Source organism: Ovis canadensis, chromosome 11, assembly GCF_042477335.2.
Source record: "Ovis canadensis isolate MfBH-ARS-UI-01 breed Bighorn chromosome 11, ARS-UI_OviCan_v2, whole genome shotgun sequence".
Taxonomy (NCBI): Eukaryota; Metazoa; Chordata; class Mammalia; order Artiodactyla; family Bovidae; genus Ovis; species Ovis canadensis.
Genome location: NC_091255.1, coordinates 22807786 through 22823145, shown reverse-complemented (window position 1 = coordinate 22823145; position 15360 = coordinate 22807786). Strand labels below are relative to the sequence as shown.

Here is a 15360-nt window from a genome sequence, read left to right as displayed (position 1 = left end):
GCTGTGGGCTCCGAGGACAGACTGTGCTCATTTCCTGACTTTGCCCCGACAGTAGGTGGTCGTCTGCTCCCCACCACTAAACTCACGGATGGACAGAGACCTCTGACCTCTGGGGTCAAAGAGCATCCTTCCTCCATGGGAGTCTCCCCAAGGACTGAGGTGGAGGGCATGCGCTGGGCCACACTGGTGTCCCTGAGGCCCTTCTGCAGTCTGTGTCCAGTGACACACGCCCAGACTGGCATCAGCCTCCGCCTCCTGCCTGCCTCCCTTTCCTCCTCACGCCCATGGAGCACTGCCCTGTACCTGCCTCTGTCTTTAGCTGAGGAGGTGGTGGGGAGGATGGCCACATTTCCAGGGTCACTTTTACCCCAGGTGTCAAGGATAAGGGTCAGGCAGCATCTAAAGAGACTGTAGGACTTCAGTGTTGGGGTGCATGGATTGGGGATGGAGCACGGATTTTGGGGGAGAACACAGATTTGATGGGAGAGCACAAGGGGACGCTATTTACAGGCAGTCGATGCAGGCACAGAGAAGTAAATGTTTTGAGTGGCAGAGACCTGGGGAAGAGCTTTCTAAGAAGGATGAGCCGCTCTGCCCACTTGGACGAGGGAGTGACGAGGTGTGTTTGCTGTGCACCTCAGCTCTGCACGTGCAAACAGAGGGTCTCCCCACGGTCGTCTGTATTCACACTGTTCGCCTTGTCTAAGGACCCTGAACTGGGGTCACTGTTCGTCCTCCTCCTGATCCTAACTAGGCCTCCATCATTTCACTATTTACATCTACTCCTATTGAAATGTTTACAAGGCCCCAGATACGCAGTAAATACATAGAAGTGTCTGTAAAATCAAAGAAATGACCAGGCTGTCTGTGAGAGAACCAATTCAAGCCACCAGTCCCTTTCTGCAGCACGGATTTATTTCAAGACCTGGGCGCCTGCAAGGGGACGACAGATGCGGTCCGGGGGCCGCAGTCTCCTCTGGCCCCAGAAGGCAGGGCTTCATGGCGAAGCTTCAGGAGAGCGCAGACCATCAGAGCAGGAGCACAGAAATGCAAGCGCGGGCTTTCATTCGGGCCAGGACTCGCCCAGGGCGCATCTGGGGTGAGGGAGCTGGTTGGGGAGAGGAGGTGGCTCTGTGGCTTCTTCTCATTTTCCCTCATCTGTGAAGGTCCCACTGTTCCCAGCTCCCTTAGACTTTTGGTCCAGGTATTTGATGTACTTCTGCACCCAGGCCTGGCCTGGGTCGGCACAGATCAATCGCCCATTTCTGGTCTGGAAGCTGAGGAGCAAGAAGGAGAAGATGAGAAATGGAGAGTCGGCAGGCAAAGAAGAGTCTGTCCCACCGCCCCAGCCTCTCCCCCGACCCCCACCAGCAGCTGCCTCCTGTGTCACCCCCGCCCCACCCCACTCTTGTCGCTGTTCCTAGAGACCCCCGCCCCCACCCCCACTTCCCTCTCCCAGCCCTACTGGTTCTTGAGATTGCACCCTTTCCACTGTTGGGTGGGCTGTACTTACATGACCGCTGGCTGGGTGCACTGGTCACTGGTCCTTTGATAATTTTTCACGAAAGAGAGTGGGATTGCCCTTGTTACCGAGGCGAAACAGCAGGCATGCAGGTCATCAGCTGGTTCTGCAAGGTAGAGGAGTGTAAGATGCTGGAAGCTTCTCCATGAGAAAGCTTAGACCTCTATCTGCATTCCTCACAATCCCTGAGGAGGGGAGGGACACAGGAGATAGGAACACCTGGCAGGAAACGGCCTGGTCTTCCTCCTCCCTCCACCTTTTAAAAAATCTTTTGGCTAAGCCGCACTGCATGTGGGATCCGGGTTCCTTGACCAGGGATAGAACCAGTGGCCCCTGCATTGGCAGCACAGAGTCTTAACTACTGGACGATGAGGGAGGCTCCCTTGTGGGCCCCCCACCCCCACCCCCAGCCACCCCCTATCCCCACTTAAACTGTCCTCTAAGTCCTTTCCTCCCTCTGTCTGCCTCTCCAGCTCCTTACAACCTCTTCTCCCAGACCCTCTCCAGGGCTGGGATGGGACTCTGTGGTCCTAGTGTTTCAAATTTCTGGTTGTCCTCAGGATTCGGGGATAAAAAAATCAGAATTCCTGGAAATTCTCAGATCATGAATTATTCTATATTCATCTTTTTAAAAAATGAGATATAAATCATTTTAGGTTGTACTACATATTAATTTTTTTCATTTTTAAGGTTTTATTTTATTTTGAAGTATAGTTGATTTACAGTGTTGTGTTAGGTGATTTTTTTTATATATAACACTTTATTCTCATGTTTTAAAAATAATGTGACTACACAGTAAACAGTGAATCGTTTTTCTATGAAGTTTTTTTTTTCCAAAAAAAAGATTTTCCATAAAAATAAATTCAAAGTAACAATAAAGGATGTTTCTATGTATGTTGACAAGATTATAAACTCAGTAACACATTTAATGTTCTCTAGCAGCTAAAGACAGTTGATAATAAAAAGCATGAAAAGATGGGAACATTAACACAAAATAAAGGGCCAATGAAAATCATTTAAAAACCAAAAAAAGTGCAACAACTATTTAAAATATTTAAATTTCTCATTCAAAAATAAAAATTTTAAACACAGGCAGCATCAATTGCAAATTGCTTGTAGTCTTTACCTTTGTTTTGTAGCAAGTAATTCCACAGAACATTTTTTCCATACTGGATTGGCCCAATTGTTGAAAGTATGTCTAAATGCATTTTCAATTGGAGTTTGAGTACTAAATGCTTCCTTCATGTGAGCTAATTTCCTATTTTCATGATGGACATGCCTGATCTGCTTCTCCTGAATTTGTTTTTCTCCTTCAAATTGATATTGCATTCTGGCCACACAACACGTGGAATCTTAGTTCCTGGACCAGGGATCAAACCTGTGTCCTTTCATTGAAAGTGTGCAGTCTTAACCACTGGACCACCAGGGAAGTCCCCTGCTTTAGCTAATTTAGATTTTATATAAATGCTAGCAAATGTTTCTGGTTTCATATCCTAGTATTCTGTGACATTTATGCATTTTCTCTTTGCGTTTCCTCTTATGTGATTGGGCTTCCTTGGTGGCTCAGATGGTAAAGAATTCGCCTGCAATGCAGGAGACCTGGGTTCAGTCCCTGGGTTGGGACTATCCCGTGGAGGAGGGCATCGTAACCCACCCCACTATTCTTGACTGGAGAATCCCCAAGGACAGAGGAGCCTGTGGGCTACAGTCCATGGGGTCGCAAAGAGTCAGACATAGCTGAGTGATTGTGAAGGTGTATGAATTTTACAAACTTACTAGCATTTCTAAGCAGCAGACAGAACTGTGAGCTGTCATGTGTAACAGGGCAATGGTCTCAAGAAGCTGGATGAAGACCACTCCTCCCGTTTGTGCTCCAGTCCGCATCCCCCCACATGCTGATCTTAACCTTAACTCCATGCGCCAATGTTTCCTGCTTTCATGCCTGATGTCAGCAAATTCCTTTAAGTCAGTGACATCTCTCTGTTGAATGTTAAGCTTTATTCCATCAAAAGAATTAGAATACTTTTGCCCGTTTTCCCCAATTGCTCAACTGAGTTTTCTTGGGACGTGGAATTTAGGAAAAACATATAATTTCCTGAGAAATGCTGAGAAGAATTCCCACATGAAAATGCTAGTAGATGTCCAGGGTGGGCCACAGCAGGGCGGGACTGTTCCTTGCATCTGAGAGGACCCTCCCTCACAGGTCTGGGTAGGGGTAGGGGTGCTGCTAGAAGCGGGATGTTTGCTCAGAGGAGCAGGGCCTTGGCTAGGAGGCAGGAAAGTTCAACTTGTCCTTATTTTTTTTTTTTCCTGAAAGCTGTGTGACTCCAGGCAGGATAGCCACCCTTTCCAAACCTTTGTCCTTGAAATGGCAATTAATAGCCTTGTGGCAATTATTGTGCAAATTGATTTTTATACCGATGATTGTTTTGTGCAATAAAGGCCTTATTACCCCCATGAAACAGACGAGGAAGCTGTGGGTCAGGAAAACTAAACAAGACACAGAAGGTCACAGGCTGGCCAGAGCAGAGCTTCCAGACCCAGGCTCCTGGAGGGAGAGAGGATCTGCTTCTGCCCTCAGTGCTTTCCAGCGTGTTGCCCGAGCGAGTGGCACAGAGTCGGCTTTTTATGTACACACGGGATAGATCCTCTCTTGAGATGCTGTGCAGAGCAGCTGCAACTCTGGGTCAGGCATGGGATCATTGGGGTCAATACTGACGCACTTACCACTAGTCTGGACCCAGACAACCATGCTGTGGGTCATTTTCAGTACAGTGTTCAAAAACATTACCTGTGTTAGACAGCATTCCATCATAAAATAGGCCTGTGTTGGATGATGTTTCCCGACTGTCGGCTAAGGAGAGTTCTGATGGGCGAGGCTAAGCTATGGTGTCTGGGAGGTTAGGTGCACTATATGCATTTTCGGCTTCCTGTATTTTCCATTTCCGGTGCGTTTATCGGGAGGTAACCCCCTCGTGAGTCGAGGAAGATGTGCCCTGAGACTCTACTACAGGCCTGGTGCCGGGCTTAGTTCCTGATGCGGCTCATTTCCCTTCCTTACAACCACCCTTTGAGAAGTTATCACTGATCCCGTTTGCAGATGAGAGGTCATATGACAATAACTGAAATTATTGGAAAGCAGTGAAAAGCTCTTTCACAGTCAAAATTGGAAACCAGCCATCATCCACTGAACTAGCAGGATGTCAGACAACAGTCCTAGTGTGGAGTATTGTTTGGTCTCTGATTTCAGTTGAAATTCAGCTCAGGAGAGCTGTTTACAATAGCCAAAACTTAAGTGTCTATTGACAGAGGAATGGGTAAAGAAGAGATGGTACATATATACAGTGGAATATCACTAAGCCTTTAAAAATAATGAAATGAAACCATTTGCAGCAACGTGTATGGATTTAGAGATTGCAATACTGAGTGAACTTGGGAAAACTCTGGGAGATGGTGAGGGACAGGGAGGCCTGGCGTGCTGCAGTCCATGTGGTCGCAAAGAGTTGGACATGACTGGGCGAATGAACAGCAACATCAGCAACATACTAAGTGAAGTAAGTCACACAGAGGAGAAATCCCCTATGACATCCCTTATACTCGGAGTCTAAAAATAAACGATACAAATGAACTTACAAAACAGAGACAGACTCAGAGAATGAACTTATGGTTGCCAGGAGGGAAGCATAGGGGAAGGGATAGTTAGAGAGTTTGAGATGGACATGTACACACTGCTATATTTTACATGGATAACCAATAATGACCTACTGTAGAGCACAAGGAACTCTGCTCAATGTTACGTGGATGAGAGAAGAGTTTGGGGGAGAATGGATGCGTGTATATGTATGGTTGAGTCCCTTCCCTGTTCACCTGAAACTGTGACGACATTGTTAGTCATCTATACCCCAATACAAAAATAAAAGTTTAAAAAAAAAAAAGAAAAGAAATTCAGCTCAGGAGAGTTGTTTCCTGGGAAGCCTCCTCCCAGGTCCCTCTGTGCTGCCTTCGCCCCTGGCTCCAGGCCCCTGCAGAGAGGCAGGCAGGCCTGTTGAGGGCAGTGAGCTGGGGGTCAGGACACTGGGGTTTAGCCCTGCCTCTTTCACAGTCACCTGCGGCCTCGTCTTCCTGTAGCACAAGTATTTACTGAAAGCTCAGTACACGACTTTGTGCTGTATAAACACTGGACAGGTCTTGCAGGGAACGGAAGGAAGCTGACCCGGGTGTCTCAGGCTCAAATTCCCCCGAGACCACATGGACCGCAGCTGGGTGTCGTAGGCAGTGGGGACCCTGAGGCCTGGGCAGCGCCCCCTGCCTAAGGGGACAGCACCTCCACCTCAGGCCCAGTTGGAGGTGAGCTTGTGGAAACTCGGGCTCATGTCTGCTTGGACTTCCATATTTGTGAAAGAAATGGGCAATAGGGATTTTTAAGGTTTCCAGTTTTTCAATGCTGGCAACCATCCAAAGGTGGTCAAACCCCATCTAAGCCGTGAAGAAAGCATGATCTTTGTGGGTTCCTGTCGCCCAGATTCTGCTCCTGCCTGGAGGCAGCTGAGCAGACACCTAGAGGGCTCTGGGTCAGCTTCTCGAGGCTAGGGACCAAAGGCCAGGAAGGCTGTTTTCAGAGGCAGGTTTTCCCCACCCCAGGGGAGGCAGAAGTGAGCCCTGACCGGATATGGGGAGACACCCTCAGGAAAGACACTGTCTGTTTTGCAGGAACCGCAGACCACGTTTTCCAGACCACCCACAGCCCCTCACTGCAGCCCCGCCCCCACCTTCAGTCTCCAGCCCCTGTGTTCTCTTTGTTCAGAGCAGGGAGAGTAGCAGGCTCACCTTCATTGGCCTCCGAGTGCAGGATGGCAAGAGTGAGGAGGAAGGCCAGGGCAGCCAGGCTGACCCTCATGGTTCTGGGTGCTGACCAGCAACAGGAACAGGGCTGGGCTGAGGACTCCTGGTTCCTCTGGCTCCTTGAAATCTGGGCTCTGAGCCTCCTTTATAAAAAGTTGCTGCTCAGAAGTCACAAGATCCAAAAATTTAAGCTTGTGTGGCAGTTTCGATTCTTTGGAATCGTAACCAATGACATGCGTAAAATATGAGAACTCAGTCAATTTAGATGAAGAAAAGAGGAAGGCAGAGAGTGGCCCTGGCTTTCACATTTGGCTGATGTCTTGAGGGTGGTGGTGGGGGAGGCCCAGAGACCAGGAGCTGTGTCAGAAACGGCCCCCCTCTCCTGGTCTCCCCTCGGAGCCTGCTTAAGCCTCCTTGGTGAGTCTGACCTCAGGGGTGGTCCGTGAGCTCAGAGGCCGGGTGGCTGTCTCAGGATCAGCAACTCTGGCTGGATGCCAGAGAGGGATGCAGGGGTGAGTACAAGTTCACCCTGAGCACAAGGCTCAGGCCTGATGGGGGCTCGGTGTGGGGAGGGGAGCAGGGTCCAGGGGGGTCCTGGGATGGCTGGGCCTCACCAGCAAGGATGGACTGGAAACCTTCGCCTACGTGGAACGGAAGGGCCCTGCCCCCTGCCCAGCCCAGGGAGCTTCATCAGACCCTTAGCTACCCAGGCAGGGGCCCGGGCTCTCTGCTCAGGCCGGCCAGCCTCCAGGACAAGACTGAGGGACAGTTTCTTCTGGACTGAGCTGGGGGAGCCAGAGGCAGGGCAGTGCTGTCCACAGAATACAGTTGTGTCTTGCCACCCTAAGTGTGTGCTGCAGGGGCCGTGCTCAGGATGCCAGGATGGTTTAGTGACTGAGATGGAAGGTCCCAACCACCCTGGTTTGCCTGGGTAAGAGGGTTCCAGCAAATCTGGAAAACTCAGCAGTGGCCACAGGACTGGAAAAGGTCAGTTTTCATTCCAGTCCCGAAGAAAGGCAACGCCGAAGAAGGCTCAGACTGCTGTGCATTGCACGCATCTCACACGCGAGTAAAGTGATGCTTAAATTCTCCAAGCCAGGCTCCAGCAACATGTGAACTGTGAATTTTCAGATGTTCAAGCTGGTTTTAGAAAAGGCAGAGGAACCAGAGATCAAATTGCCAACATCCGCTGGATCATCGAAAAAGCAAGAGCGTTCCAGGAAAACATCTACTTCTGCTTTATTGACTATGCCAAAGCCTTTGACTGTGTGGATCACAATAAACTGTGGGAAATTCTGAAAGAGATGGGAATACCAGACCACCTGACCTGCCTCTTGAGAAATCTGTACACAGGTCTGGAAGCAACAGTTAAAACTGGACATGGAACAGACTGGTTCCAAACCGGGAAAGGAGTATGTCAAGGCTGTATATTGTCTCCCTGTTTATTTAACTTATATGCAGAGTACATCATGTGAAATGCCAGGCTGGATGAAGCACAAGCTAGAATCAAGATTGCCAGGAGAAATATCAATAACTTCAGATATGCAGATGACACCACCATTATGGCAGAAAGAGAAGAACTAAAGAGCCTCTTGATGAAAGTGAAAGAGGAGAGTGAAAAAAAATTGGCTTAAAGCTCAACATTCAGAAAACTAAGATCATGGCATCTGGTCCCATCACTTCATGGCAAATAGATGGAGAAACAGTGGAAACAGTGGGAGACTGTATGTTTTGGGGCTCCAAAATCACTGCAGATGGTGACTGCAGCCATGAAATTAAAAGATGCTTTCTCCTTGGAAGAAAAGTTATGACCAACCTAGACAGCATATTAAAAAGCATAGACATTACTTTGCCAACTAAGGTCCGTCTAGTCAAGGTTATGGTTTTTCCAGTAGTCATGAATGGATGTGAGAGTTGGACTATAAAGAAAGCTGAGTGCCTAAAAATTGATGCCTTTGAACTGTGGTGTTGGAGAAGACTCTTGAGAGTCCCTTGGACTGCAAGGAGATCCAACCAGTACATCCTACAGGAAATCAGTCCTGGATGTTCATTGGAAGGACTGATGCTGAAACTGAAACTCCAACCCTTGGCCACCTTATGCGAAGAGCTGACTCACTGGAAAAGACCCTGATGCTGGGAAAGATTGAAGGCGAGAGGAGAAGGGACAACAGAGGATGAGATGGGTATGGCATTACCGACTCAATGGATATGAGTTTGAGTGAACTCCAGGAGCTGGTGATGGACAGGGAGGCCTGGGGTGCTGCAGTCCATGGGGTTTCAAAGAGTTGGACACAACTGAGTGACTGAACTGAACTGAACTAAAGAAGGTTCCTGGGATTTGGGACTGTTATTTCCTGTATCATTGAGAGTAGCCAACTAATGATGTGGGGTGATAGTTCGTGGTATTAAGTACCTGTGTTTTATCAGTTGTACATAGTAGGATTCCAGTTTGTTGTCCAAAAAAAAAAAAGTTTCCCACTAAAAGGCAAAAACATTAACCCCCTGTTCTAATGGAAAGAGCAGAAACTTTGGATCTAGTCTGAGGCATTGTTTTAGGTCCCAGAGTCCACCACTTACAAGCTATGGGAACTTTTGAGTAATTTCATTAACCCTGTAAATCTTTGCTTGCTTTCTGAAGGGTGTGTGTAACCTAACAATGGAAGTGAGTGAAATCTCCCTTAGGTGTCCTCATTGAGACCTTCCTGAGCACTGAGGTTCACTCATTCAGTAGATTTTAAAAATTTAACCTTATTTTTTATTTTAATTTTTAAAATTATTTTTTAATTTAATTTTTAATCTGTGTTTACTGATTAAAGATAAACAGATAAATGGTTAACATTGATTGACCACTCACCCGATAGTCAACACCAAAATCACATTGATTATATTCTTTGCAGCCATAGATGGAGAAGCTGTATACAGTCAGCAAAAACAAGACTGGGAGCTGACTGTGGCTCAGATCATGAACTCCTTATTGCCAAATTCAGACTTAAATTGAAGAAAGTAGGGAAAACCACTAGACTATTCAAGTATTAGCTAAATCATGTCCCTCATGATTATACAGTGGAAGTGAGAAATAGATTGAAGGGATTAGATCTGATAGATAGAGTGCCTGAAGAACTATGGATGGAGATTCATGACACTGTACAGAAGGCAGTGATCAAGACCACCCTCAAGAAAAAGAAATGCAAAAAGGCAAAATGATTGTCCGAGTGGGCCTTACAAATAGCTGAGAAAAGAAAACATGTGAAAGGCGAAGGAGAAAAGGAAAGATATAAGCATCTGAATGCAGGTTCAAAGAATAGCAAGGAGAGATAAGAAAGCCTTCCTCAGTGATCACTGCAAAGAAATAGAGGAAAACAATAGAATGGGAAAGACTAGAGATCTCTTCAAGAAAATTAGATATACCAAGGGACCATCTCATGCAAAGATGAGCGCAATAAAGGACAGAATTGGTATGGACCTAACAGAATCAGAAGTTATTAAGAAGAGGTGGCAAGAATACACAGAACTGTACAAAAAGGATCTTCATGACCCAGATAACCATGATGGTATGATCACTCATCTAGAGCCAGCTGTTCTGGAGTGTGAAGACAAGTGGGCCTTAGAAAGCATCACTATGAACAAAACAAGCTTAGGGGATGGAATTCCAGTTGAGCTCTTTCAAATCCTGAAAGATGATGCTGTCAAAGTGCTGCACTCAATATGCCAGCAAATTTGGAAAACTCAGCAATGGCCACAGGACTGAAAAGGTCAGTTTTCATTCCGATCCCAAAGAAAGGCAATGCCAAAGAATGCTCAAACTACCGCACAACTGCACTCATCTCACACACTAGCAAAGTGATGTTTAAAGTTCTCCAAGCCAGGCTTCAACAATATGTGAACCGTGAACTTTCAGATGTTCAAGCTGGATTTAGAAAAGGCAGAGGAACCAGAGATCAAATTGCCAGCATCTGCTGGATCATCAAAAGAGCAAGAGAGTTCCAGGAAAACATCTACTTCTGCTTTATTGACTATGCCAGAGCCTTTGACTGTGTGGATCACAACAAACTGGAAAATTCTGAAAGAGATGGGAAAACCAGACCACCTGACCTGCCTCTTGAGAAATCTGTATGCAGGTCAGCAAGCAGCAGTTAGAACTGGACATGGAACAACAGACTGGTTCCAAATCGGGAAAGGAGTATGTCAAAGCTATATATTGTCACCCTGCTTATTTAACATATGCAGAGTATATCATGAGAAATGCTGGACTGGATGAAGCACAAGCTGGAATCAAGATTGCCAGGAGAAATATCAATAACCTCAGTTACGCAGATGACACCACCCTTATGACAGAAAGAGAAGAAGAACTAAAGAGCCTCTTGATGAAAGTGAAAGAGGAGATTGAAAAGTTGGCTTAAAGCTCAACATTCAGAAAATGAAGATCATGGCATCTGGCCCCATCACTTCATGGCAAATAGATGAAGAAACAGTGGAAACAGTGGGAGACTTTATATTTTGGGGCTCAAAAATCACTGCAGATGGTGACTGCAGCCATGATATAAAAAGACACTTACTCCTTGGAAGAAAAGTTATGACCAACCTAGACATCATATTGAAAAGCAGAGACATTACTTTGTCAACAAATGTCCATCTAGTCAAAGCTATGGTTTTTCCACTTGCTATGTATGGGTGTGAGAGTTGGACTGTAAAGAAAGCTGAGTGCTAAAAAAAATTGATGATTTTGAACTGTGGTGTTGGAGAAGACTCTTGAGAGTCCCTTGGACTGCAAGGAGATCCAACCAGTCCATCCTAAAGGAAATCAGTCCTGAATATTCATTGGAAGGACTGATGCTGAAGCTGAAACTGCAATACTTTGGCCACCTGATGTGAAGAGCTGACTCATTGGAAAGGACCCTGATGCTGGGAAAAATTGAAGGCAGCAGGAAGGGGACGACAGAGGATGAGACAGTTGGATGGCATCACTGATTCAATGGACTTGAGTCTGAGCAAGCTCTGGGAGTTGGTGATGGACAGGGAAGACTGGTGTGCTGCAGTCCATGGAATCGCAGTCAGACACAACTGAGCGACTGAACTGAACTGATCTTTACTGAAATTCTTCTCCATGCCAGATACTTTCTGTAACCTGGGGATACTAAGGCAGACAAGAAAAGAAGGCTTCTGCTTTTTATGCTCAAATTATGCTCAAATTATAGTGGAGAATCAGACAAACAGGGAGTAGGAGATGGAGTTAAAAGTTAGGAAGAGGATAACCCAAGGTGTTCTGATAGACCCGAGGGTCGAGTGGAGGTTGCTTAACAAGCCAACAAGGGGAGCCTCTTCAGAGGGAGTGTCACTTCTGCTGGGGCTGGCTTGTTGAGGATGAGCCAGACTTGCTCGGGGGAGACTGGGGGAGGTGCGTCCTAGGAGTACGAACAGCAAGGCCGAGACCTAGAGGAGGAATGGGTTTGGGGCATTTGAGGAATAGCCAGATGAGTAGGGGACTGAAGAGAAGCGAGGTGAGGGCCATTGACCAGGTCCTTTCTGTCTGGTCACTTGACAGTTTACTTTCCATTTCATCCACGTGGGCCCTGAATGTAGCTGTATCCTGGAGAACAGGTGGGTGGATGTAACAAGAGCTCTTGTCAGTTGCTTTAAGGGAAAACAGGAAGAGAAGACTGTGGATTCCTCCCCCTGAGACTTCCGTCTCCCCTCTGTAGGTGGATGGAGAGGGTCTGAGCTGCCTGATTTCTCCCAGCAAACCAGAGCCCAGCGGGGAGCAGGGCCTCTCCCGGTTCTTTTTATATTCGGACAGATGGAGACACATGTAGTGGATGCCTCTGATGGCTGCCTTTGTCCTCCCTACTGACAGTGGGCTCCTGGGTGTGCTCCAGGATGGGGCAGGTGGCTGACACTGGCCTTTGTCCCTTGGTGAGCAGAGCATCAGATGTAGGGGAAGTGGGGGACACACGTGGGCGGGAGGAGGGGAGAAGCTGATTCATTCGTATCATCGCTTGCATCCCTGTGCCAGCTTCTGGACTCTTGAATCTAAGTGCCTGGTAACATGCAGGTATCTGCCTTCCGTGCTTTCTAAACAGCATGCACCCTCCTCCTGAAGCTTTATTCTTGCATAACTGACCCTACTTCTCTACTCAGAAAAAAAGGGCTGGAATGAGGCAGGAGGCCTGGGGAGGATTAAGGCTGGGTAACTTTTGGGGGTTAAAGTTTTTGTTTTTTTGCACTGGCACATGGGATAATGTGCCAGCCCACAGTAGACAGTACATTAGTTTCCTGAGTTTCACTGTTTTCCTAGCTGGAGAAAATTTATTAAATGCTGGAGACCAGAGCCTTTGCTCACAGCTTTTTCCAGCCCACGGTTCCTCAGCAGTTCATTGCTGCCAGAGAAGGAAGTGAAGTTGGTCCAGCCTCACTTGCCCTAGCTGCACCCATGCTGACTTGCAGTGTACACTTCCTTTTCAAAGTGCCAGCAAAAGATTTCTTATCAAGAATTGCAAAAGAATAGAATCTTACCCTTAACAGAGTGGATGACCCCTCTCAGGTTCGTGGAATCCCTCTTCTTTCCACTTCCTTTTTTTGGGAACTCGGTTGCTGTTTGTTCCTCTTATATTCTACAACCTCCCTGCCCCCTAAGAATCCACAAAGATGATCAGTCTGTAAGGTGTCCGGGCTGCTGGAAAGGACTTCATCCAAGCCAAGGAATGAAACACCATACAATCTCCTACCCATCTTGGGCTTCAATTTCTTCTCATCCATGGAAATTATGCCCTTTTCGACTGTAGTGGACACAGGAAGAAATGGACAGAGAAGGGACAAATAAATATTCAAGACCAAGTGTTGTGCTTTATCCGTTCCACCTGTTTATTCATCAATTCACTCGTTTACTCTTTCATTTTTTCTATAGATAATTATTGAATGCATCCTGTGAGTAGAGCACTTCTAGGCACCAGAGATTAAGCCATGAGCAAGATGCACAGGGTCCTCTGAAAGCTTAAGTAAGCAGTAGGCTTTTGGTGCATTCTTCTTCTCTTTTGGGGCCATGCTGCACAGTTTGTGGGATCTTAGTTCCCCAGCCAGCTATTGAACCCGGGGCCTCCACAGTGAGAGAGCAGAGCCCTAACCACTGGACCACCAGAGAATTCCCTGGCTCATCCTTCTTAAAACGAGACAAACAAAAAGCTTTCATCATGATTTATTATTGAAAAAGTAGTACTATGAAGGAGCTTAGAAAATACGTAAGCAAAATGAATTAAACAGAAATTCTATGTGGGCACACAGTATCACTTTTAGATGTATCTTTTTCTTTTGTCTCTGAATGCTTTCTCTGAGCTGGGATCATACGCAAAAATATCAATTTCATCGCCCGTGCTTTGACATATTGGGAGCAATATCATTTCATTATAAAATTCTATATGTGGCTGAACGTAATTTTTTAAGAAAAATGGTGCATAATTCTTACAGACTTTTTAAGAAAATCAAACTGTAAGAAAAAACTAATTGTTTAGTACTATTCATATTTTGATGTGCAATTTTTCTAGTCATTTTTCTATATATAATACACATTAAATACATATACCTTTAAACAAAAAATGGGGTCCTACTAAATGTCCTTTTCTATAACCTGATTGTTATGGCTCTATAATTCTTTTATTTATCATTGAGTAGGCACTAAACAGGGCTTCCCTGGTGGCTCCAGATATCTGCCTGCAATGCAGGAGATGTGGGCTTGATCCCTGGGTTGGGAAGATCCCCTGGAGAAGGGAATGGCTACCCACTCCAGTATTCTTGCCTGGAGAACTCCATGGACAGAGGAGTCTGGCAGGCTATAGTCCATGGAGTCTCAAATAGTAGGACACAACTGGTCACACACACACACACACACACACACACACCCGCACACACACACAGAGGCACAAAACAAAGATTGAGAATGAAGAAAAACAGCATGACAAGCATCCCTGCACCCACTACCCCATATGGCCCTCTGCAGTTCTGTCCCTTTCTTTCCCCTTTTCCTCCAAACAATCTCTCTTCCAAACATAGTCTATGCTATCCTCTCGCTTTTTCTGTGATTTTATTACCAAGTCCAAGCTTGTACTGCTCACCCCAAATGGGCCAATTAATCAAGAGACAAGTTGCTAGGGCAAGGAATAGTGAGTGACTTTGCGCAGAAAACCCACAGAAGGAGAAGACTGTGGACCAGTGAACCATCTTTCCTGAGTTAGAATTCAGCCTTCTTTTACACTAAAAGGGGAGGGAGTAAGGTACTGGTTCTGGTCAGACTCCGGAGGAGGTGTGTTAATTTCTCCTGTCTGGCAGCCATTCACAGGTGGGGCACGGTCTGGAAGTTTCCTATGAGATAAACAAAGGTATTTTAGCTTGATGATCATGACATGGGAGCCAGGGATCCCAAAGATGGGTCATTGTGCATAATTTAAGCTTATAAGCAATATCCCTTTAGTGATTAACTTGTGCGAGAATGCAAAGTTTCTTCCCTATTGCAGTTTCACCAAGTGTACGTGAATCTTAATCTAGTTTTAGTTTTGTATATTTTTGAACTTTATATGAGTAGAATCATTATATATATTCTCTCATAGCATTTTTTCTCAACATTATGCTTCTGAAAATTCACCCGTATTACTGTGTCTAGCTGTAGTACATTTTCTTTCACTCCTGGAGGTATTTCAGTATGTGAATATATCATAATGTATTTTTCATTTTCCCATTTAAATTTTTGCTAGTAATTGATTTTATTAATTTCTTTCTGCTAATGCCAACAGGGCTGCTGTGAGTATTCTTGTGCATATTCCCCAGCGTACATGTGCAAGGGTATTGGGGGGATGTATTTAGGAGCAGGTATGCTAGGTCCTCGGAGAAGGCAATGGCACCCCACTCCAGTACTCTTGCCTGGAAAATCCTATGGACGGAGGAGCCTGGTGGGTTGCAATCCATGGGCTCGCTAAGAGTCGTTCATGACTGAGGGACTTCACTTTCACTTT

General features: G+C 46.2%; 1 protein-coding gene across 1 annotated transcript; it reads right to left on the bottom strand.

Annotated features, from left to right (window-relative positions):
• Positions 1 to 893: 893 nt before the first annotated feature.
• On the bottom strand, positions 894 to 6857 carry LOC138447115 (regakine-1-like). Its single transcript, XM_069602503.1, has 3 exons — positions 6350 to 6857; positions 1514 to 1628; positions 894 to 1277 (listed from the first exon to the last, which is right to left on the bottom strand). The coding sequence occupies exons 1-3, from the start codon at positions 6417 to 6419 to the stop codon at positions 1145 to 1147; spliced, it is 318 nt and encodes a 105-aa protein (XP_069458604.1). The 5' UTR covers positions 6420 to 6857; the 3' UTR covers positions 894 to 1144.
• Between the last annotated feature and the right edge of the window lie 8503 nt (positions 6858 to 15360).